The sequence below is a fragment of the Numenius arquata genome, chromosome 10 (assembly GCF_964106895.1).
Source record: "Numenius arquata chromosome 10, bNumArq3.hap1.1, whole genome shotgun sequence".
NCBI classification, from domain to species: domain Eukaryota; kingdom Metazoa; phylum Chordata; class Aves; order Charadriiformes; family Scolopacidae; genus Numenius; species Numenius arquata.
In genome coordinates, this window is record NC_133585.1 from 3,184,877 (window position 1) to 3,209,206 (window position 24,330).

The following is a 24,330-nucleotide window of genomic DNA, read 5'->3' on the forward strand; positions in this document are numbered from 1 at the left end:
AACCCCTCCAGGGATGGGGCATAATAATAAATGTAACCTGGTTACAGCACAACCTATGGTCACCTCTAGTACCTTGGGTTACTTTCTGTTGAGGCAGGTAACCCAGATCAGAGAGATTTACCCATTCTTTTAACCCAGTCAAAGCATTTCTGAGGTTCAATAAAATTTTGATAGATGTCCCACGTTAGTTTTCATCTTCTAGGAAGTCTCGGTTGCTTTCTGCTTCTGGCCAGGGTTCAGGACAGTTTGCTGTGTGGGACCCAGTTTCCTGTGCAATCGGGGAAGTCTGTGGAGGTGAGCTGAGTCCTGCCATCAGAATATTCAAATGTCCTACAATGAATTTTTGATACTTCACCTGCCCTCTCCTCCTCAACTGCCTGTGCTGCACGTTTAATGCCTGAAGCCATTCATCCTTTTTATATCAGTGGCTCTTATCATACAGGATAACTTGCTTTCTCTTCATAAACACTAATTGAGAACTAAATTTTAAGTACTTTATACTGGGAATAGCATTATGCACTTTACAGAAGCAGGCACAGAGTGAAGTAACACAGGCGATATTATTTTTATTCAACTCGCCATAGAATGCCACATACCACAGCAAAAAGTTGTTTTCCTGCTCTATAAACCTTACTGCTTTCCTACAACATGTCACAAAAGGCGAGATTATAAAAAGATATTAAAAAAAAAAAAAAAAGTCAGAGTAAGGTCTTAGAATTGTATGAATTCATTATTTACACAAATCCTGCATATTACATTGCTTTTGTAACTCAGTAGCAGAACTTTGTAAAGAGCATACTCGAAAGCATCACTGTACACAATGAACACCAGAATGCTTGATCCTTCTTAGGTATGAACCTTATTTGTTGTTTACAAATGGGTAAGACACATGTAAGCTCTTTCTGTTCTGTTACCCTCTGCTGGGACTGAAGAGCCACAAGCTCCTCTTGGTTGCGTTAAAGCCTCAAAGTGACAAATAAAAGGGCTCTTTTGCCCATGGAGGCATAATTGCATCCAGCCTTGTGCTTCTGCCTTCAAAGGGAACAGTTGCTAGAGCAGTTCTTAAAAACAGGAAGCATGATGTCCTCTACTGCATTTCTGCCCAGCTGCGTAAGCCTTGATGTCCACACAGAGAGAAGAAGCAGTGACAAAGGCAACTGGCCTCTGACAGCTCTTTGTGACAGCAGGATGTGTCCCGCTTTGGGCAAGGATGCCTACTGTGTAAATAAAAACAGGGCTTACACGTGGCATAGATACTTAGTCCTTTGGAATTTAGATTTTTTTATTATTTTTTTTTTTCCTGGGTTTACTCTAAAGTTTATTTAGTTAGCTGGGGAATTTCAGAGGTTGAAAAACGTGTACCTCAGGATGGAATGTGAGTAGATGGATAGGCAGCTGCTGGTGGGGAGTTCTGAGGATCTGCAGTTTTGCAGTTAGATGTATGGGTGCGGTTTGGGGGCTTTTAGGGTTCAAATCCTTTAGTTTATCCAGTCCAAAGTCCTGTTAGCAATAAATAGTACTTGACTCCAGACTTGACACTTCCCTTAATCACTAGAGGAAGATACATCTGTTCGTGTCTGTCTGGGTTACTGTACAGTTGGATCTGCTCACTTTGTATATTTACTTGTGATCATGGACACAAATGGCCACGTGAATTACGGTTAAACTAAGAATTACCTGTATTCCACTAATATTTCTACCCTTCGCAGAAAGAATTGGCACCCAATGCTCAGTGCAAATGCCCAGCCCTAGTGGAGGTCTCTGACATACTCCAAGGTTTCTATCAAAAAGCGGCAATGGAAGTACAAATTCTAAAGGTAACTGTGATTCCATTTAAGACACCGGTGCTTGAGACTTTGTATACTTAAGATCCTAAATTGGATAATCTTCTATGTTCATGTGTAGCAGAGTATTCTTATGATAGCTTGACATGCATCTTAGTTAATTAAATATTGGAATTATAACAAATGCAGGGAACAGGCTGAATTACTCAAGGCTACTTGGATTACTTTGATCCTAAATACAAAAACACTATGAAGTGTAAGCAGTATTTAAACCTTCTAACAATAGGACACAGTTTTGCTATCAATCAAGTTGATGAGGAGGAGTCACTGTATTTTGTACTCCTCAGCATCGCGTGGTTGTTTCAGTTACAGTACCAGATTTCACACTGCAGATAAGGTAAAACGAGAGTCCTCTTGTTCTGTGTCTCTAATAGACTCAATGTCCAGTCTAGAAATGACGGGGCACACAGACAAACAAAGAGAAACAACTTCTTATCACACTGTGGAAAGTAACAAAGGAAAAAAAAAAGGAAAGTAGAAGTCCACTCGAAAGAAGCAAAAAATGTCTTGTCAGATAATTGAGGAAGATACAAAAGGTAATCTCAGGTGAAGTGTCTTACTGAGATATGCAGGCTCTGCCCAGAAGTAGAAGGGTGGCTGCACAAAGGTGCCTTCTGCCTTAAGACTCTGCACACAAGAATTCAAGTCCAAACTTGAAGTTTTTCCACTGATTTCTGTGCCCCCAGCTCATGGCAAGGGATTAACTCTCATTTCTGCCAGCTGAGGGGATGATCTCATACTTGTTGGTAGCTCTTGCCACCCTATAGCACAAGGTTTTGCTCTTGCCTTCAGATACTCTGTCCGATATCCATATTGTCAGACCACAGCACGGAAAGAATTTTTTCCTCACCTACTTATTTACCGATGTGTCTAATCAGAGGGCTTCCAGCTAAGAGTTTTCCAGCTGTCTGCATAACTATACGCTGGATAACTTCAACTCAATGCAAGCCCATTGACTACAATGAGTAATGACTGCTTACTATAGCATCATTCAGGTTGGAAATTACCTCAGGTGGTGACCTAGTCCAGTCTTCTGCTAAAGTTAATTTAACAACTCAGATCAGAATATGCTTCTGTATTTCTTTAGCATTGACCTGGTTGGGCTCCTTTTTACACTTGCTGCCTTATTGGGTTTTTAATCCTTTCCTCAGTATGGGCTGCTTGGACGTGCCTGCTTCTTGGTTTCTCAGTAGTCACTGAGCAATGTCTTTGGCTCCAGAGGTTAAAATGAGTTTATGGTTTGTAGGTTTTGCGGACAAAGATTAAAAATACTACAGATGTGAAAAAGCATGACCGTCACTTCAGTAGAGCAATTGACAAAACTACATGTTTACATGTAGTTTGGCTTCGAGGTACGTGTCTCCACCTGAGCTGGATGCCACTTGTGTATTTTCTTTGGCCTTCTCCTGATTAGATGGAACTTCAGCTTTGCCTCTGTGGCTGACGCCGGTGAGTGGGACTGGTATCTGACATCTGGTTTGATTTTAATGGGAAACTGGAAGCCTCTGTGTATGTGCTTATTCCTTTGGGAGTGTACCCCTTCTGACACCGTTTCTACAAACATATTTTCATGCCCGTTCTGGCCTTCTGAATGAGATGCTTTGCAATTGAAGTAGCCAGAAGCTGCTGAAGCAGAAGTGACATCTTGCTGCCAAGACCTTGAACGACTCCAGCAACCCAGCCGCCTTGTGCCACCATGGCACGCAGTTTTAGCGTTGCAGAGCTTTGCAACTGACCACAGCAGGAATTAAAACGTCAGCCTAGTTTCCATGTAGATTTACAACTGTTTTTCATTTGCTTAAAAATAGCGCTGAGTGTGATCTCAATGTGTTTTAAGAGCTTAATCCACTTTCATCTGCCACCATCCCTCAATATGTAACTGTTTTCTTTACGTACTGGGGCCGTTGTTCTGTGTCCCCATTGCAGAGGCAACGGCTCTTCACAAGCCTATATGACAGAGAAGTTTCATCCAAGCATCCAGTTGCTTGACGTGAACTAGATCTGCTGAAAGTTTACTGTTGCCTAAAGGGGTGTGAGAGTTGGTAAAGCACAAAAAATTTATATATTTACATAGCTGTTCCACTGGTGTGTCAGCTGTGCGTAAAAAGTCTTACTAATACTGAAAAAACTGGAAAAGTCTTCTCTACTGCAGCTTTTGGCAGCCTCCAGTGTTGAAACTGGAGGTCTGGGTTTCTCCCACAGCCGTGTGAGCTCAGCTGAGGAACCCCATGTCAGTCTGTGTCCAGCCACAGCTCCATTACTGATCAGCTGTGGGTGCATCAGCCCAGTCTCCTCAACGGTTCCACCATCTCAATGGCATGAACCACTTGTGCACCAGAGGAGCTACTGTAAGCTTTTACGACCTTCCTTTGCCTGTTCTTCCAAAAATCAGGCAGTAATGGGTTCCTGTTGACGTCCCAGCTATGGCACCACCAGGTAATAGCTGGTGTGTGGTTGTCGGTGCACCCCTCTGAAATGTTTTCTGCTCGCTAAATCGAATTATGTCTGCAGTTCAACACCAGTGAGCCCTTGGAGATTTCAGTCTGCATGGTGGATAAAGGCAAATGATCATATTCCTCCATCGATGCAGTTACTGAATTATGCTGGCAGCTCAGAATCAGTGACTTCACCTCCTTTTTGAAGTTGCTGTTGAGGAAACCGTAGATAACAGGGTTGACACAGGTGGAAGCCATGGCTACCAGGTGGCACAATGAGAAGATCAGGTTATGGTGGCAAGGCGAAATGATTTTGTAATTCCAGTCCACGATAGTGTTGAAAACATGCAGGGGTAGCCAGCACACAGCAAAAGCAGCAACCATTGATGCTAACAAAATATTTATCCTCCTCAGCTGAACTGCTCGGTTGCTGTATTCGCTCTTCTCAAACATGTCCTTTCTCTTCTGTAGACGTAAGTAGATACGTAGGTAGCAAAGTATAATGAAGAACAGTGGGATGCAATATTGCAAGAGCAGCAAAGTGGTGGTGTAGATAAGTCTGTGTTGCTCGGAAGGCCAGGAATCGATGCATATGGCCTTGTCAGTGGAGAAATTCATGATGTGTGATAGCTGCTCGTACAAATCATTAGACAAGATGGATGTGGTCAAAAAGGGCAGGGACATGAGACACGCTAAAATCCAAATTACTCCAATTCCAAGATAAGCTTGGGAGATGCTTGGCCTCCAGCCAGTTGGGTTTATGATGAGCTGGTGTCTTTCCAGAGCAATAAGGACGAGGGAAAGAATTGACACTGTCACAGATGTGCACTGGGTGAAAGAGGTCATTTTGCACATGACTTCCCCAAATATCCAGTAGTCCATCATGGTGTAAACAACGGTGAAAGGCAGACAGACCAGACACATAAACAAGTCTGAAATGATTAAATTGGAAATTAAGATGTTGGTGACGTTGGCCTTTTCCTTCTGCCTGGCGATGACAGCAATCAGACAGATGTTCCCCACAATGCCTAGGACAGTCTCCAAGCTGTAAGAGGTGGCCAGAAAGACAGTAAGGTCAGTGATGTTCCTGCACTGATTAGAAATGTGTGCAGAGAAGCTTCGATTTGAGCTCCAGTTCTTACTGTTCAGGAAAGGAAAACCGTCATTAACAGCTCTTGTCTTATTCATCCTGTACCCCAAAACGCTTGTCCAAAAAGGTGAGAGTTAATCAGAATCTGGGTCTTCTGGGGCCAGCCTAAAAATGTTTCTCTCTCTTCTGTTTGGCTGTGCAAGATCTGGGTATGTCTGCAGAGGAAAGGAAAAAAGATTCCTTAGTAATGCCACAAGAAATAGTCAAAAGTGTAGTGGGGGAGGCAGGGAAGCAAACACCAATGATTCTGTGTGTCTTTTTCAGTTCCCTTTTGTATAGTTTATTAGATCATAAAATGGAACCATTGGCTAAAGTGTGGTATGGAAGTCTGTGTGGCTCTACTGAGTCATGATTGCATTTACTAGTTGGGAGGTTATCCCATGGATTTAAGAGTATCTTCGCTTCATCATTTAACTCAGTGCAGTATCTTGATCATCACTAATACAGTAGAGTGGTGCTTCAGGAAAACTGGATCAAAACATGCTTGGGGGTAAAAATTGTGTGTACTTCTGGTTTTGCAAGGTTCTGAGCAGAAAAACTGAGCAGAAGACACGTTGTGGGGCTGTGTTTACCTTCAATCAAGCTAAACATCAATGTGAAAATTAAGGCGTATGAGACGCATAAAGTCAACACTAAAATATCTTATGTGAGTTAATCTGTGACATGCATTTGTGATTGCAGCCAGAACCCACGTTTTCTTGAGACAATTACCATGCAAAAATTCAGGCTCATATCCTCAGGAGGGATAACATGGGACAACTTTGAAAAAGTCTAGAAGAATTCAAAAACCTTTTGACATTTTTCAGCTTCAACATAGCTGCGATAGGTCATGGGAACTGCAGTCCAAATTCCTTGCTTCCCCATTCTGGATGAACTCCGGTGCCCATGAGACATGGATGTCTCCCCCTGGGTGGCTAGTGTGGCCATGAGAGGGTTTATCAGAAATATAGTCCAGTCTCTGGATTTTGCCTGTAAGAGTGGGTGATTTTGACAATTTACATTAATTCCTTATAAGAAGCTTATTATTGATTCTTCCTCAGCATAACTTTGGTGTTTTTAACCAAGGGAGTTCAAATGTTGTATCAGGATGTGCTATCCCCTGGATAGTGTTTCTGTCTTAGCCACTGCTGCAAGCCCCGAGCATTGGTTTTCAATGGGGTCTCAGGGGTTTCTATTGAGGCTGCACGTTTTTGGGAATCTCAGCCATGGGACTGCCTGGACTCTACCAGATGGCTCCTGGGAGGCTGTCGTGATCCACCCATAGCAGAGCTTGCTTTATAATCCCAGCTCTGGAGTCCAAATCCTCTATGGTCAGGAATCAAAGAAAAAAAATATCTGACTCTGCTGGGAGTTCTCCTCAGGCCAGAGGCAGTTACATGCTGTACAAAGGCTTGTTAAGTGAAAAGTAAATAAATGCTCGGGGAACGACACTATTTACTCATTGCATGACCCTTTCCTCAGCAATAAAATGCCACTCGAACAAGTTTGTGGGGTTGTGGAAAACTTCTGAGCTTCAGAAAAACACGTGGTCAGGTTATGAATATGTAAATAAAATGGTATAGTGAGCTTATCTCCTTGAGTAGCATTTACTGCTGAGCAACTGCATGCATAAAGGTAACCAGCACGGCACAAAAAAGCATCCACCACGCTACAGTTTTTTGTTTGCCTTGTCTTTCTCCTTATGAATTGTGTCGTATGCTTCTTGATGCTGCCTTCCAGGAACTAACAAAAGCAATAGTGTAGAGTAAATGAAAAGGTGGTTTGGGATCTCGGTTCTGTGGGATGAGCAAAAATCAGTTCAGTCAATTCTTTTGTGGCTTTGCTAGATCTGTTAATTTATATATTTGTACCTATACCTACCTGTCATCTGTCTGTATCTATTGTCTGAGACAGTCAAAACAGTCACGAGTTAAATACAGTAACCTTTTCTTCCTCTTGTTCTCTCATTTCCTCAGTAGTTTAAATCTTCCTTAAAGAGGGCAAAGGAAATATTCTGAATTGCAGACATAGATATGACTCTTCACTCACTTTTGTGTTGTTACTCAACTCGTGTGAACTGATTGATTTATTTTCTGGAACTAAAAGAAGCAGCAATGGTGATGTATGGATTGCACGGTTACATATGGGGAGGGTCGGTGCAGGGAAAAAGTCTATTTTGGCATGAAAATGAATATAGAATGAAAAACCACTGACCACCCGGTTAGCTTTAAATAACTGCTGGCCAGTGGAGATTCTGCATATGAAACAGAGCAAAGGGGTCAGCAGCCTGCAATATTATGTGGTACCAGTAAAAAGAGCTCAGTCTTGGCATTTGGACAGGACAAACAGACTCTGCTGTAAACGAACAGATGAGCTTTTTACTAGAGTACCAGCCTAGTGTCCTTAGCTACAGTATCCTCGACAACAAACACATTGGTTCTCTTTTGTTGCTTGAAAAATGCTTGCCGAGTTATTACAAACATCTGTGGCCCGCAAAGTAAGCTCTCTCAAGGGTCCCAGACGCTTTTAGACGTGCCAAGGTGTCAGTGAGGAGAACTAATAAGGTTGAAGCAAAAAGTGTGAGTAGTGGAACCACCTGAAAAGCAGAAGCCAGATCCCCCAGCTTTAAGAAGCGCGTTCCCAAGAGGGATGCCGAGGGCAGAGCATGGCTGTGCACGTTGCAGATGGCAAACGTGGTGGGGACGAAGAGCATCTCTGAAGGCTTTGCAGTGCATTTTGTTGGGTTAGGAGCCCCTTTCTTTTTAACACCTTGCATTCCATGGTGTCTCCCATGAGGTGACTGTCAAGCACTTCTTGGGCTTTCCTTCTCATGGTACTGCCCAGAGGTTAATAAGGAATCATCACCCTCAGCACAGATATGGGGGCTTGAGAGAGGGAGGTGAGACAGGAGTTGTCCAGTGTCTCATGGGAACCCGTGGTGCACTGTGCAGTACTTAAAACTGCCCCCCAACCTGATGTCTTAGGGAAATTCAGAGCCTAGGTCCATAGTTCTCTGTATCTCTTATTCCCACAACCATACGGTAAAAAGCAGTTCTAGAAAAATAGAAAAATAAGCCTTGCAGTGACCTCATATATCCTTTTATGGTACCCTTGGATGGCAGATTCTCAAAGTCAGGCACTGCCAAATGCTATGTTATCTCAAGGTGGTTTACTGCCATTCAGTTTTGTCCAAGTTAAGAGCCAGTAATAAGCAATGTGTACACATTCTGTTTAAGTATTTGAATCAAAAGTTAGCTAATATACTGGATCACCAATGCAGTGGGGGGAAAAAGGGTGTTAGTCCCCTCCCTGTATCGAAGGTTTGTCAATCACCCAGTAAAATATAGCAAAAACTTTATGGGCTAAAAAAATCAGCTTTTTTTCTCCAGAAAGCGAAGCATTACTTGGCTTGTAGGAGCATGAAGCATGCCTCCTAAATCAGTTTGCTGACGGAGTGGGGGGAAAAGTTGGATTGGTTTTGTTTGCTTGTTTGTTTTTGAAGAGGAAAGAGTGATCCTGTTCAGAACCCTTAATGAACTTCAGGAAAGAGGTCAGTAACAAAAGCTAACATGCCCAAAAGGCAGGGTTTTCTTCTCTAATCGATGCAGCATGAGAGAGTTTCTCTAAAAAGTGTCAACAAAAACCTGCAATGAATTAAAAGGATAGAGAGGGGAAAAGAGGAGGAGATTTCCGTTTTAATCTTTGTGTAAGTGACGTTCCCCACATATCTTTTATAGATAGTCATCACCATGCTCTGTGTTGGATGCAAGGAAGGAGAGACTGAAGGGTCTGAGGTGTTTGTCTTTCTGAACAACACAGCCTTCTAAACTAATAAATGCCACTCAGGTTGTCTCAAAAAAAGGAAACCAACTATCACTAGTGAACTTGAAAGCCTTGCCCCAGGGGCCTATCCTGTATTTCCTGGAAAAAAATCCTCAAAGGAAAGGGAATTCTACAGAATTCACAGGGCCAGGGAAGCAAATGAAACCCTCAGTGGGTTCCAGGGAGGCTGATAGACAGTAAGTGACCCCAAGCAGTTAATGCTTTTGGGAGACCTCTGGGCTTGAAGACATGCCATGAAAACCTCTATAAAAACTTTTCCTGGAGGCATGATAAAGCAAGGGACTACTGCTGATGCTGTGCTCACGGGGAAATGCTGGGTCACTCTTGCAAAGCTAATCTTGATCATCCCCTCCTGGTCATCAAAAACCAGTCTCCATAGTTGTGATGGACGGTGTGGCTCAATGTCCACATCAGACATAAGTCAAAGAAAGAAGAATGTTTGCGGTGTTTGGCTTCATTATCTGGTACTCGGAAGCAATCGTTTGTCTGTCTCAGAACTTCACCAGTTGCTCAAGCCAAGTTTGTGGCTTTCAGACCATAAGGCTTCCTGAGAGAAGCGATTACTAAAGACGTGAAGTGATCGTATTACTCATTTAAAGAGTTACGGCAATTATCTGGAGTAAAGCAGCATTTGTCTGCCTCTTGTAAACTAGGAACAAAGGAGCAGTGGAAAGGTTTAACAGAACTCTGAAATTCATATTGCCGATATTAATTGAGGTGGTGGTGACTGACTAACAGTGGTATCTCCTTTTTGGTGGCAGTGATGTTATCGCAGTTAAATAGATCTGCCCTGTTTAGCCTTACATGTGATTCTGAGATACATCCTAGAGAAAGGTTAAAAATCACTGCAGGTTCCCAGGAAGGCAACTTTTAACTAGAAGAGGACACCTGCCACTGAGTATGCACAGACATCCCACAGTAATGTCAAATCCATCGGGGATTTGGCACAATGAAATTTAGTGGTGGACTCTTCAGCTTTGTTTTTCCATGTTGCAAAAATATTGGGAGCAACTACCTTAGGTCATTGAAAAAGCTATATACATTAAAAATTTCTAAAATCCGCATAATTTTGGTATAGAACGAGTTGTATGTATTGATGTTACAAGTCTATAACATTGGGAGGTGGTATAAATACCCAGGAAAGTTAATATTTCCCCACACACACACACATCTATATATTTTCAGAAGAAAACCTTCTAGAGTGTATGAAATTATATTACGAGTTAACCTTCTCTAATCCTGCAGAAATCAGGGAAGGTTTACAGAATTGCCTGCTCCAACTTTTTAATTTTCTGGTTAAATTCGTAACAACCTCACCAAAGACACAGACCCAGCTCACAAGGACAAAATGTGACCAGCAGCTCAGCAGACTGGAGAATGTCCAGTCCCTGATTCCTTAAGACTAAAGACCTTTATGACTTCCTGTACCTAAGAGAAAAAAAAAAAGATATTTTTACAAAGGTGATCTTTACCAAAGGAGGTGGGGAATCCATAAATCATTGTAATGGGCACCTTAGGAGGCAAACAGTTAGGATATCTGGAGGGTGACATGATGTGAACGGCCAGAAACTGCACGGGTTGTGTGAGGAATGAGTCTTGGGAACCAGGAGATAAAAAATATTTTTCCAGTGGTAACTAGGAAGGCTTTCTGTGACACCGCAAGGTGACAAGGCGCACACCTGAACCCCAAAGATCCCCTAAGAAGCTGCCATCTCCCTCCTGCACCCTGAAAGGTTGCAAAGCTCTGCTCAGTAGGTACAAGGATTGGGCCTTTCATGACAAGTCAGGCTTTTGTCCATTTGTCAAACATAGTCATTTGCTTTGGTGGAAAACGCTGGTTCAGGGTACCCATACCCTGTGAACGTTTCATGGAGCTGAAAGGTGTCCCTTCAAATGCTTTCTCTGAATCAGATGGAGGTGGGAGAACCCAGATAGACCTTGGGGTCCGTTGGGTTAAACACGAGGTTTGGTATCATCATCTCCTGTAGAGTTCAAGCCCTTTAGGTTACTAATAAAAAGCTCAGAAATTGATTATGATTATTTTGCTTCCAATGAAACAAAATGTTCTGTTCATACCAGAATCACTTTTTTTTTTTCATCTGAAAATGCCTTATTTCCCTTCAAAACATCCACTCTTTCGAAACTATACATTTAATGTTTTGGTTCAGGCGCTGACCGATAAAAGCAATTGTTTGTTCAACCTTAACCCAAGCTGAATGGTAAACAGCAAAGGCCTCCCTTCTTTTTATAGCCCTTCTTGCTAAATTACTACCATTAATAATTACATTAATGTTTATTATGGTGGTATTAAAAAACTAATTGAGACTAGGTCCTCTTGGGCTTCATGCTGTACAGGTCTAGAGGAGCAGACAAGTCTTTCTTGACCAAGATGGACAAAAGCTTAAAAACAGTACAAAGAGAACCAAGTATTTATTACTGTTTTCCTGGCCTTGTGACTGGATTCAGAGTGCGTTGATTAGAGTGGACTTTGGATCAAGTTCACTTCATATTTCTGCCCTTGTTTTCTGTATTATTCTAAAACCATAAAGAAATCTATGTTATTTTCATAGAAATGAAGGATGGTGCAAAAATTCTTTACTTTTAGGAACTGAATATGCACAAACCCTTTCAATCCATGGCTTCTCTTGAATCTAAATTTCATGTCCCTGTCAATATCAATGGATCAATTTTGGAATTTAAATGCTAACTGAATGCTTTTCATTATCTCCTGTTTACCCTAACAGTTAAATAAATGAATAATCATAACTGAACTGTTTGTAATCTTATGCTCTTCTAAAACTTGTTTCTTTATATTAATTTAATCACTACCCAGTAACTCTCCCTTAAAAGTTTCTGATATATAACTCTTGCCTCAGGTCTTAGTTAGAGTTTCAGGTGAATCCTTACTTTACATTTTCTCATCAGAAATTATCCAAAGCAGAGGAAGCTTTGAGCAGAAAGGGAATTAGCAATGATGGCATCAGCTGCCAGTCACACGAGTGAAAGTTGAGTAATTTTTTGCAATAAAAAGTGATAACTTTAATAAAGAGATCTGAGCTCTTATCGGTGTAAAACAGATAATTTAGAAAATTCTTACCTGCTACCGATTGAGAAAATCCCTGCTTTTGCTGCACATTTCTATCTTGGAAGAAAGGAGGAATGTTGTAACAGCAAAGAAATGTCCTCTGTGTCTTAGCAATCCAGAAGAGAAGCTCTCCCCGCTGTTTCTGTAGGTAATTCGGATGGCATCTCTCTCCCTCTCCCCTCCTTCCTTCCCTCCCTGCAGTTTAGCCAATGAATTCTGCTTTATGGTTATGGTCCGATTTTGAACTTCTGGCTCCCTCTGCTGTTACATAAATACAGAAATTCTACAGATATTTGAAAGGAACAGCAACTTCAGGAAGGCGTTCTGAAGCAGGGCATGCACCCGTGCTGCAGGCAAGCGTGTACTTGGTGTAAGCATCCTGAAGCAAAGGGACCAAATACAGGAACAGAGCCTAATCCTGTTCTCCTTGCTCACACAAGACTTTCTTGCAAAGAGATTTTTGCCTCATATGTATAAAAAGGTCACCGGTATCAGTTTTCTCCATTTTTCCATTCCATCACAGATTGATGTTGGAATTTTGTTTTAGAGGGATACAGGCTACAAGTCCTTAAATTGTGAAAGGGGAGGAGGGACACTGTTACTCAGGCAAAGAACTCGGAAAGGTAAGAGCACTGAGAAAGCCGGAAATAGAGGAAAAGAAGGATTCACAGAAGTTCCAGTTTTCAATGATTTTTCCCAGGTTTTTCTCGTGAAAAACCAAGGCACAAATCAGGTCTAAAAATTTTTCTCTTGCGTTGGGAAAATGCACAGAGTATTTCCAAGGGCTGAGTCAGAATAACCTAATTTCAGTCTTAAAGTGGGTTTTAAGCCATGGTAAACTACTTAACTAGTCCCTTGGTTTTTGCTATTCTGGGGCCCTTCTAGAGGTGTGGAACTAGCAAAATGTGTGTTTTCATTTGTAGTCATGTAGTATGTCAACAGAAATAAAACATTTCAATATCAAAATAAGTACAAGCGCTTATCAACTAAACTAAGTGTGGAAATAGTTTTTTGTTTGTACTGTGTTCTTTCTTTCCTTTTTTATTTTTTTTTCTGGTACCGGCTGTTACAGATGTGCCCATCTATTTCCGGCACTTACCTGATATCTTTTATCACTTAAGAAATAATCAAAGCAGAAGCAGGGGTATTTAAAGTCTTTCTAGAATATTTTGGCATTTTTCATGTCTTGTGATGCTGAGAAGCTTAAAACTGGGATCTGTGTAATGAATGGTGTGATCTGGAGAGCTGTCTGTAGTGACTGGGTTCTTTCTTCAGGGCATTCCTGAGTTGCTGCTTATTTTGTATTACTTGTCATTCCCCGGTCTCCTTTTCGGGAGCTTTATTTTTCCAGCTATTTATTTTTCTGGCTAGTTGGAACCAGCACCCCATATCCCAGCCTTTCCCTTGTACCCAGGCGCCTCAGAAGGAGACGACCTTTCTGATCTGTTAAGGAAGGGGACATGAAGTCTGTGCTTCCAGCTGAGGAGGCAGCAGCCCACACAGATCTCCAGCCTCTTGCCAGCTCCTTAGGAAGTAGAAGCTTCCTATCTTACTGGAGCCAGAAAAGCCGGAATGATTTATTTAGCTGGCCTGTTCACTTCTGTTTCTTCCTTAATTTATTTATCATATGTTTGTTTATTCTGCTGTTTAAAGCATTAAAGGAAGGGGAGGAAAACCACTAGGAAACAGGCAGTCCTTTTACTGAGGGGGTATTTTGATTCGTGAGGCTGTTCTTCTCGTCCCCCTCAGCTTGCAGCGTCCCTCAGCCAGCTTTATCTCCACACCTTCCAAACATTTAAAGATAGGCCGTGTCACTTTTCTTCTCTCAATTCGGACATCTGGGCAGAGCCTGCGAAGTAGCAAATTAGCACACGGTCTCATCTGAAAGTCAGCAGAGAAGGGCTGCAGCACTGCCCCTGAGATCAGGGATCTCACCCAGGGGTCAGGAAATTACCTAACCACCGATATTTTGCTGTGGCACCTGGGACTTTCTTCTTGACAGATTTTTTTTTAGGATGTATCAAGGTTCTGGCCAATTTCTATGAGGTGAATGGCGCTGCTTTAGAATCCTATATTCTTTCCACGTTCTGTCCAAGCAGCAGGGTTGAAAGTGTTCACTATTAACTGATGTGGGAGCAGGACTTGGGTCATTCCAACTCTGCACTGGTTTGTGTAACTGGAACTGAGTGTAAGCCAAGAGACGTGTTAGGGCTGGAGCTGCCATGGGGTAGCTGTCTGGACCTCAGCAGAGCAGGGACAATACTTGGAATGAGAATAGCTGCAGGAAGCCAGTGATGCAGATGCCTGTTCCCTCATCCAGATGGATCCTGTAGGCTTGGTTCAGCATCTTGCTGAAAGGGATACCGGTATCTGAACTGGCTGGTTTGAGTCTGGCTGTGTTTTATTTCACAATACGATGGGGACAACTGAACGTGTACCTGTGGAGAGCCCCTGTGAGGATCCTGACCTGCTAAGGCCTCTGCAGAACGCACAAGCACTATTTGTATGAGGGTGCACAAGGGTGGGAATTCCAATGTACGCAGAATGTTTGCTGCTGGGAAGCAACGTGGAAGTACCGTAGTCCCGGTAATTGTTGGTCATGTGCTGGTCAGACTGGCTGTTTCTGCTCATATCAGTAAATTTGTGTTGACTCTGGCAACCAATGGACCAGCCCCTGTTTGCTATTTATAGGGGATGGAGTAAAGAAACCGTAGCTGATACGGCAAGGGGCTGCCCCACTGCCCATGGAGTGATAAGAAGGCTCGCTCCCATTCTCTTCCACAGCATGTGCTGCTGTCACGGGAAGGCACTGGGGAACTGTTCTGTTTTCTCTGCAGTTTATTACCTAAACCAGCTGGATTCCATGGAAACAACCTGTTTCAAGAGGGTGGAGATGCATGGGGACATAGTCCTCTGTGCTGGCCAAGTAACTCCTTTCTGGAAGTGGTTATGGTGACAGTAAAGCCTCTACCGAGGAAACATTCACTGGGTGCAATTAAGCATTTCCCTGGGAGCAATAGGATTATCACAGCAGTGGAACCACCACTGCACTCTGAATGCTTTGAGGGTCTCCTCCTGTGCTCTTGTGTCAGATCTTCAGCTGTATCAACCTCCACTGATGGAGCCCTGATACTCTGCTTCTTTCTTTTCTCTGAGCATGGAGTTTGAGAGACCAATTCTCCTACAGTACATTTAGCAAATCTAATTGTGGTCCAGCATCTGGATTCCTGCTCTCTCTGGCACTGCTAAACACTGAGCAGTGTCCACAAAGAATAGGACTAGGGACTGGATGACGAAAGCATGCAGAGAAAATGTACCATGGAACAGCACATAGTCCATGTGTGTGCTAAGCTTAGCAGGTCTACGTGGTGTCCTTGTAGGTATTTTGCACAAGTTTGGCTTTGTTTTGTCAGAATCTCTACCCCTCTCTGAAGCATAATTGGTATTTTAACCATTGTCAGCCTTCTCCACTTTGTGGAGACTCTGTGGAGGGTGAAATCCTCTTATCCACCCTCAGCAAGTAGAAAAGCGAGGGCCCCTCCAGCATCTGCTACTCACAGGTTGGAAGGGTCACAGCCAGCTCCAGTGATGCCCGGTCCGTTACTCCCAAGAAGGCACAGGGGAAAATCGTCAAAGGGAGCTGCAGTTCTAACCAAGCAGTTCTAACTAATCCTGAGGGCCAAAGATTTAAGACGCTATGAGTGTATTGCTCAGTTTACCTGCTTCCTGGAATCACCTTAATGACTTTCTGGCAGTATCTGGAGCAATGGATGGGTTTTCTTCTAACCATTGGCAGGCTGTTTTGCTTAGTTTTGTACAGGTTTTCAACTTGTATACTCTCAGCACCACACTTGAAAATAGACTACGTGACTGTGATTTTCCATAACAGATACTAAAAAGAAGCTTCTGTTTCCATCAGCTGAAATATTTCCTTGTAATACGCTTCAGCAAGGAAGATGAAGAAAACACCTATGATGTCAGTGTTAAATAAACCGAACACTCAAATGATTTGTCTGGCCCTTTTAAGCTGTACAGCGCTCTTGTTATAATTGCTCTTAATATTGTATAAATATGTTTTATAGGATATTACTCATATAAACCACTTTCACGGACTTCGTACCAGGCACTGTGTAGTGCCTGAAGTCCACTGGCTAAACATGTTTTATAGTCTAGGTTTTCTGTATAAACAGCTTTCATGGGATTGTTTGTCAGTGGACTTTGATCCAAACAAGATTATTGCAGGAAATTCTACCCTGGTATGGAAGGCTACAGAGCTATTTATATGGCATTTCTTTGCAATAGGTTGGACTCTCAGGCATGGGCTTGCCTTTTTTGTAATACACCAGTCATCTCCTGGGGAATATGTTCCCTTGTGCGTCTGCACTAATGGGTTGACCTACGCAAGGCACCAGGGTGGGGGGAGGCTTTCAAAGGGATGTTTTCTGCTTTGCTTCATCCCATCCTTCAAGTACACGTATCCTGGGGGGAATGTCAATGAGAGTAATAGCATAATGAATCTGTTTGTCTGGCAACAATTTATATAATACCTGTTACTCTAAAAGCTAGATGATTTCCAAATCAATAATTAGATTTACAAACATTTACAGACACCATGAATTCTTCTGTTTTCAACAAGACCAATCAGCGTCTACTTAGAAGAAAATGCAGTGATTTGATGTACGTGAAAATTTATTTAACTCTGGAACCCAACAGGAAAAAAGTCACAAAGTTATCTGTGGTAAAGCTTGGTTACAAATGTGTATAAGACAAACCACTTAGTGTCAGAAATGAGACAGATGTGGCAGAATTAGAGCTGTGAAAGGCATGAGGCGAACCCATCCCTCCAGAGGATGTTCTCCAGAGAGATCCAGAGCATGTTCAACTTCTGGGGTAGGCGGAGAAGAGGAGAAATACATCACTTGGTCTTAACCATTTCCATTGTAGACTTTGCAGCTTATGTCAGGATTAGTCTTCTTCACCACTCGGATGGAACAGCTTTTCTTGTGGAATAGGCCAACGCAGTTCACCCTGTCATAGTTCTTGGGGATTACAACCCTGTCATTGAGAAAGGCAAAGGGAAAATCAGCAGCCAAGACCTGGGCTGAGAAGGATGCTTGCTGAGCCACAGCCATCCTGGAGAAAGCTACAGGATGGATCCATTTGGCTCATGGATTCCATTAATAAAAGCGCTATGGATTATCACAGGAGGAATACACAGCCCTGATCGTGGCTGTAACAGATGAAGTGATTTCCCAATGTTTGTGTGGTTCAAATGCAGTTCTCACTGGTCACTCTGTTAGGGATTGGTATAAATTCCCATGCAGAGACAAAATAGGGATTAATTCTGTCTTCTCCATTCAAATTAAGACGTTCTTGATAGTAACGAACCACTTAAAAGAGTAGTGAATCACCCCAGCTTGGATACCTCCCAGTTGAATCTCTTTCCAGGAAAGGCTGACTCCCTCCCTCCCATGCCTGAGGACAGCCAGGAATATTTCCCACCAAGGGTTTCCTGGGTTGTATCCTTCCTCACAGTCCTCCCTTTGTGGGACTCTCTCTCCCTCACCTCAAGAAGAATTTTTCCAGCCTTCTGAGGAGCTAATCAGTTCACACCCCTATATTCAGGAAGACACATCTGTCCTTGATGTGTCACCTGCCATTCATGAGGCAGGAACACGCAAGAAGATTTAGGAAGCAAATTTTCAGAGCAGGACATGTGTGTCCCATTTTGGTAAGCAGGAAGGGTGGGCGCTTGGCAGCATGGGAAGGTTGTGGAGCAGCTCTGGCCTGATTTGATGCTTGCAGGCAGGGCACTGCTCTGGTGCAGAGCTGCAGAAGTCCATATGTATGTCTGTTGTGGGGTGTTTGGGTATCTGGAGACAAGCTGCCGAATAGAAGGAGGAAGAAAACAGAGGCTAAAGGGAACCATACACCCAGTTAGTGTCAGAATCAAATGAAGGGCTAGGTCGTGATGAGGAAGAGCTGTGTTCTGGGAAGACCCTGACTGTGTTTCATTTTGTTTCCTCCCAAAGAAATCTATGTAATCATCAGATTATTCTACTTGCTCACGACTAGAGCTAACCGGGAAACAGGGAGAGGAATTTTGCTCATGCGAGTATGAAATTCCGATGCAGGTTTTCAATGAGGTTCTTTAAAGTCTGAACATTTCAACCAGTCCCTGAAGAAGCAAACAATAACTTGGGTGAACTTACAAGCTGCAGCAAATCATCGCAGTCATCTTACACCTGCATTGGTAACAATCGTCCGTCTTCCACACCGCGCCAAAAACATAGAGGTTTCTGTTCGAAAGGCACCCTGAATGCACACAACAGAAAGTGATAGTCAGCAGATCAATATGGACGTGTATCAATAGACACAGTCCACAGTTTTATGTCTGTGGACGAGCAATCACAGCACTGATTTCCCTCGAGCCACCCCAGGGAAGAATCTAACCCGGTGGCTGGTAGAAAGGATACGGTGTCTTTGCTCCTGAAGTGTCCCTGCGTGTGTGACACGGCATGATAACATGGCAGCAGCCACACATCAGAGTAGCACTATTCTGCTTGTGCAATGAATCCGAGAAACACCTTATCTTATGGCTGTGGTAGGATCTTTCTGCCCTTTCTCATATTCAACATACAGGTCTAGGTTTAATTTCTCCCTCCTCCCCAATTCTTATTAGACTTCAGCTTGCTCTGATTTTTTTAAACACCAGCTGTGTTGTCTTTGCTTTGATTTTAGTGGCAGGAACCCCCCCTCAGGTTAGTCAATGCTGCTTAAAAGTATATGTTTTTTGCCACCTGGGCGAGGACTTGAGTTATACGTCAGCCCAGAGGGTAACTATTGAACAGGGTAGAGTCTCTCTATGTGTGTTTCCGGAGACGCTTCCAGGTGGGTTGATTTCTGAGTATGGAGCTGTTCAGATCATTCCTCAGCAAAGACTGTATTATACTATTCCAACATTTCTAAGAAAAAAAAAGGCTTTGAAACTCTGAATTAATGCTTCAGGGATGTCTAATATATTGGCCATTCTTACCGTATTTGCTGGCTGGTCTAAAGTAACAGCGAGCATCACACAGAGTCCTCGAGAAGAGAAGGATCAAGTAAAGGAGCAGCAAGAATTTCTGGAAAAGAAACAAGAATTTTTATTTAACGTTAGGTGGTTTGTTTTTTTTTTCAAAGGTCTAGCAGATTAGCTCGATCAAAAGTAAAGATGAGTCCTACTATTCCCAATAATAAATGTTTCCAGTGGACATAAACACACACACAGAGACACACACACACATTATAAGCTGCTAACTTACCATACTTGCATGGGCTGCTCACATTTCCTAATGAGGAGTAGTGAGTATTTATATATAGTAAGGAAACAATGGCCAGTGCAAGGGGAGGTGATGTAAATGTGAGCACCCCAGGTGCCAATGGGCACTCTAACCCGTTCCGACCATCGATCAGAAGGTGGCACCTCAAAAAGTCTTGCAAAAAGCTTGTTTTGTGGACTGACGTGCATTGGCATCTTGATCTCCATTGTGCTGGTGCAAATCCGAAGAAATTCCAGCAGGCACACGAGTTACTCCACACCAGCACCGGTGTCGGCGGAAGAGTCCGACCCCCAGAAGGCTCCAGCCCCAGAACTGGCAGACCATCAAGGACCAGTGGGGAAAGGGCACGTGCTGAGCGAGGCAGCAGAGCACTATTGTTCGACTGACCTGCTCCGAGGAGATCGCCCCCAGGCCTGGAACAGGCCATTCATGCAGTGCAGTGGTGTGGAGAGTCCACTGTTCTCAGGCTGATTTATTGCCGTTTCAATTATTTCATATGAGACACGTTATTTTGTCCATATGTAGGGACCTGCAGGGACGGGCTGTAGTTTTATATCTCCCAGTTGGCAAAGCAAAGCTGGGCTTAGGGGGTAGAGACAGATCGCCATGACCAGATAGCGCCTTTTCAGCAGCAGAAGGGAGATGAGCTGTGCATTGTCTCAGTCCAGAAGCAAACACAACAGTCAGGATGATTGTCACTCATGGCTCTCCTCCTGGCAGCAGCAACAGTGAAGCTAGGGATTGGGAAGAGGCAAAGAAAGCAAAAGTTCCAGTCTTCTTTACCCATATGCACCTCTGCCTCAAACACAGCTGGAATCGGACACAAACAGCAGAGTTGTTTCTGTGACACTGAAATGAGGACATTTCCTTTAATACACATCTTGCCATAGGTGTCCGGGTCTTTGTGCAATTAGAGCATTGCAACACACTGTGTGGGGCTGCATCTCAAAACCAGGCAGGAAAAGTAGCACAGATAGAGTCATAGAATGGTTTGGGTTGGAAGGAACCTTAAAGATCATCCAGTCCCACCCCCTGTCCTGGGCAGGGACACCTCCCACCAGACCAGGTTGCTCAAAGCCCCATCCAGCCTGGTCTTGAACACCTCCAGGGATGGGGCAGCCACAGCTTCTCTGGGCAACCTGTTCCAGTGTCTCACCACCCTCACAGGAAAGAACTTCTTCCTAATACCTAACCTAAATCTCCCCTTTTTCAGTTTAAAACCATTACCCCTCGTGGCTGCCTCGGGGTCTGGAGGGATCCAAGGCTTTACTGAATTGGAGCACAGGCATAACAAGTTTTAAAAGTTACCAGAGGATTCCCAGCATAATGAGTTGCATTAATTCCATTAGCGTGGCTCTTTCAGCACACCTGGGTTTAATTAGACACCTTGATTGGTATGGCTGAACTCATTAGCTTCCACTGATTGACAAATAGCTAGAGGAAGCAAAGCTGCACTGAATGAGGTTTCTGGATAAAAGGGGCAGTGGCAGAAGGAGTGTGGTCTCTTGAGGGACCTGGAGTAAAGGGGCAGTTGTGAAGGAGGTGGCTGCTGGTTTTTGTGACAGAAGATTTGATTTACGTAAGTTCCTTTTGTTCCTTTGTTTGCATGTACTTGGTGAGAAGCTTCAAACCTTCTATTGTGGTTTGCTTTTGACTTTGCGGAGTGGCCATCGAGTTTTGTGTTAACCTTGTGATGTTGGTAGGTTATGCTCTCTGCGTGGGGTTCTGCTGCAGGAAACAGTTGTGGCATCTAATGAAGTGCCACGAGAAAAAATTCTTCTCTGGTAAGCCTTAAATGAATGAGCTTCTATCTGAAGGGAGTAATTTACTCAAAGTGACTTTGCTAGCTACGAGAAGCAATAACATGAAAATGGAACTTATCTCTTGTACTACTAAGCCTTTAAGTATGTGATATGGATTTGTTTTTATTTTAATTGAGACTATTTGATTATGGCCTAGTGTAAGTAGGGGCCAGACTCACTTCTGGCCTGTCCCTGCTGTAGCTCCTGACAAAGCTTGTGCTGTTTGAGGAGGGGTGTTATGGTTGCAAGGAAATGAACCGAGCAACCTCTGACTTGAAGGTTATGGTGCGTTCTAAATTATTCTCTTAATTAAGATGATTAATTTACTTAATTAGTTGATTATCCTTTCTTCCTTGGAGGGAAATAATTATATTAATAACTTCCTTATAATTCTTGCTGTTTCTCAGGTAGACAAATGTATAAAACGTAGAAATAAGATAGGAAGCAGAGGTGTAGCGTGATCAAGGCTGTTGCTGCCAGAAAGGCCTGGGAGCTCTACCTCCTTGACCTGGGATGTACATTAAAGCATGCTGTGTGCGTTTTTGCTGCAGTATTAAGCAAGGTTCTCTGTTGAGGGAAGGTTAAGTTGTCTTAGCCTAGCTGATGGCTGTGATGGGTGAGAAGGTCGATTACCTCTAAGACTTGGAGAGCATGGGAGCTTGTGCTTTCCCTCTACACCTTCTCCCTTGGAGTCTGTTCTGCTGGAAGGACTTGTGGCCCAGCTCTAGATGTACTGACTTAAGTTAAACAACTTCCTCCACTGGCTGTGGAGGTATGGCAGCAGTTAATGTATGGGTCTCCTCAGCTTGAGGTCTGTGAAACAATGAGAGGAACATCCAGCACTGCCTTTCCCTGTTTATCTAGCTCCCCTGTCTGTCAGGGAAGTTGCCAAACTTAACTGGTCAAATAATGTAGCCTCTTGACTAAAACAGTGACTCTGTGCCAAGTCAAGGAAGCAGTTCTGCCCTGGGAAGCTTTTGCCAATTAGAAGGACTGAGTTTTCTGAGGAGACGCCTGAAGTTGAAGGATCTGGGCTATGGCCCTTCCTCAAACCAGAGGGGTGCCTGGATGGTGGCTCCAGGTCACCAAGGTTCTGACCAGGGTATCAATTCCATAATTTGTTTAAAACTTCCTCTCATTGAAAATGTCTCTTCAGTAGCCTTTAGTGCTTTTAGACGTGGTCTGCTAGTTGTCTGTTGCTTCACCTTGTGTTTCCTGATTCAAAACTACATCAATAAACTGCTTAATTACTAAACACCATGGTGGGCTTCAAAAGTGGATTAATGCACATCAGTAAATCTGACCTGACTGCAAAATGGTTCATGTCAAACTGTTTTAAAGAGAAGCTAAGAAGGGAAACTGAGGTTCCTTATGGCTCTGACAACTGGTTGCCTCCCGTTTTAGCTGAACTCATGGGAGTGAGCCTTTAGGTAGGAGCCTTACCCGCATTCATGTGTGGGCAACTCTTGGGAAATCAAATGGATTTCATGAAATTTGATTTTTTTTTTTTTTTTTTTTTTGCCCCCCAAAAAGCACCATTGGTGTGACCTGCCCCTTGTCAGCAAGAATACAGTTTGCTGCTAATCAGAGGCACAGCAGCATCTGTGTGGCCACCACTTGTGGTGGGTAGCACTGTCTTCCCTCTGCAGGAGGGATTCGAGATTGACTCCCCCATGCTTCTAGGGTACGCAAATGCCCCCTGCCCGAATCCTTTCCCAAGTGTAAATTTTAAAAAGACATTTCTCTATTAAATCACCCTTTCTTTCCCCACTGGTTGGGGACAGATGGCAGTTGGGTCCTTTGTACGTGCGGGTTTTTGTTTGTTTTAAACTTGAAGGAATCCGAGCTGTTTAGCCTGTGTGTGTGCTTTGCCCAGCTTGGCTGTGTCTCTGAACGTGTTCCCTGCGAAGCACAAATTGAGTTCTCTAACTGCTGCACGTGCAGAAAGCCTGACTTTTTTTCTTAAACTGTTCAGCAAAATGGCATAACGCAAACGCAGTGTAACACCTCCACTGCCTTGAAGGGAGGTAAACATTGCTTTTTCCTTCCTTCAATACTAAGACTGTGGATGGGATTTTGGTCTCGGTCCACAAATTTACTTAAATCCCAGGGTCCCACTTGTCCTCAGCAGGAATTAGCCCTTGCATAAGCCCTGGGTCTGAGTCCAGAGCAGCTCCCTCTTGTCTTGTTGGCTACACTGGACTCGTGACATGTCTCTGCTCCTTTCTTCCCCTCTCCTGGAGAACACACAGCAGAACACATGGAGCTCCGGCTGGAACAGACACGTGTGTATCTCTGAGCTGGCATGACACGAGAAGCCGGTTTATGGCCATACTTAGATGACAGTGCCCAGGGATGGATGAACTGGGCTCTGCCAGGCTGGAATACTGTCTGTCTGCCTGTTAGACAGGGGAAAAAAAAATACTGGAAGAACAGAGTTATTGCATGTGTTACTATCTTTGGTGTAATCTAGCTTGTATGACCATAGAAGGGATTAACTCTAGCCTAGGTTTGTCATGGGAAGCTTGCATGTGCCAGTGATAGCAAAGTGCAGATGGCAGAGGAAAAACAAGGTTAAATCTTATTTTTTTCCCCTCTCTCTGACCTAGGGAGCAAGAGGGCTGCCTTCTTTCAACAGTGCAGGGCTGCAGGTAGCTGGCCACTGCTTGCCTTCACCCAGAGGAGTGTCTTGCCCCATTTCTCGAGGGGGTTCCAACGCGGGGGAGTGGTAACTGCTTATGACCCTCTGGAGCTCACCCTTCTCGTCCCAAAGAAAAGAGCAGCCCAGATGCCCAAAGTCCATCTATTTTTCCAGGGGGCTGGGAGTTGGGCTTGTTGTCTGTGGGAGCTAGTAATGGCAGTTCTGGGAA

General features: G+C 43.6%; 1 protein-coding gene across 1 annotated transcript; it reads right to left on the reverse strand.

Annotated features, from left to right (window-relative positions):
* Positions 1–4,333: 4,333 nt before the first annotated feature.
* Positions 4,334–5,467, reverse strand: NPY4R2 (neuropeptide Y receptor Y4-2). Its single transcript, XM_074155052.1, has one exon. The coding sequence runs from the start codon at positions 5,465–5,467 to the stop codon at positions 4,334–4,336; it is 1,134 nt and encodes a 377-aa protein (XP_074011153.1).
* Positions 5,468–24,330: the final 18,863 nt, after the last annotated feature.

Coding starts and splice junctions, on each gene's coding strand:
- NPY4R2 (XM_074155052.1), bottom strand. CDS start 5,467: ATGAATAAGACAAGAGCTGTTAATGACGGTTTTCCTTTCCTGAACAGT.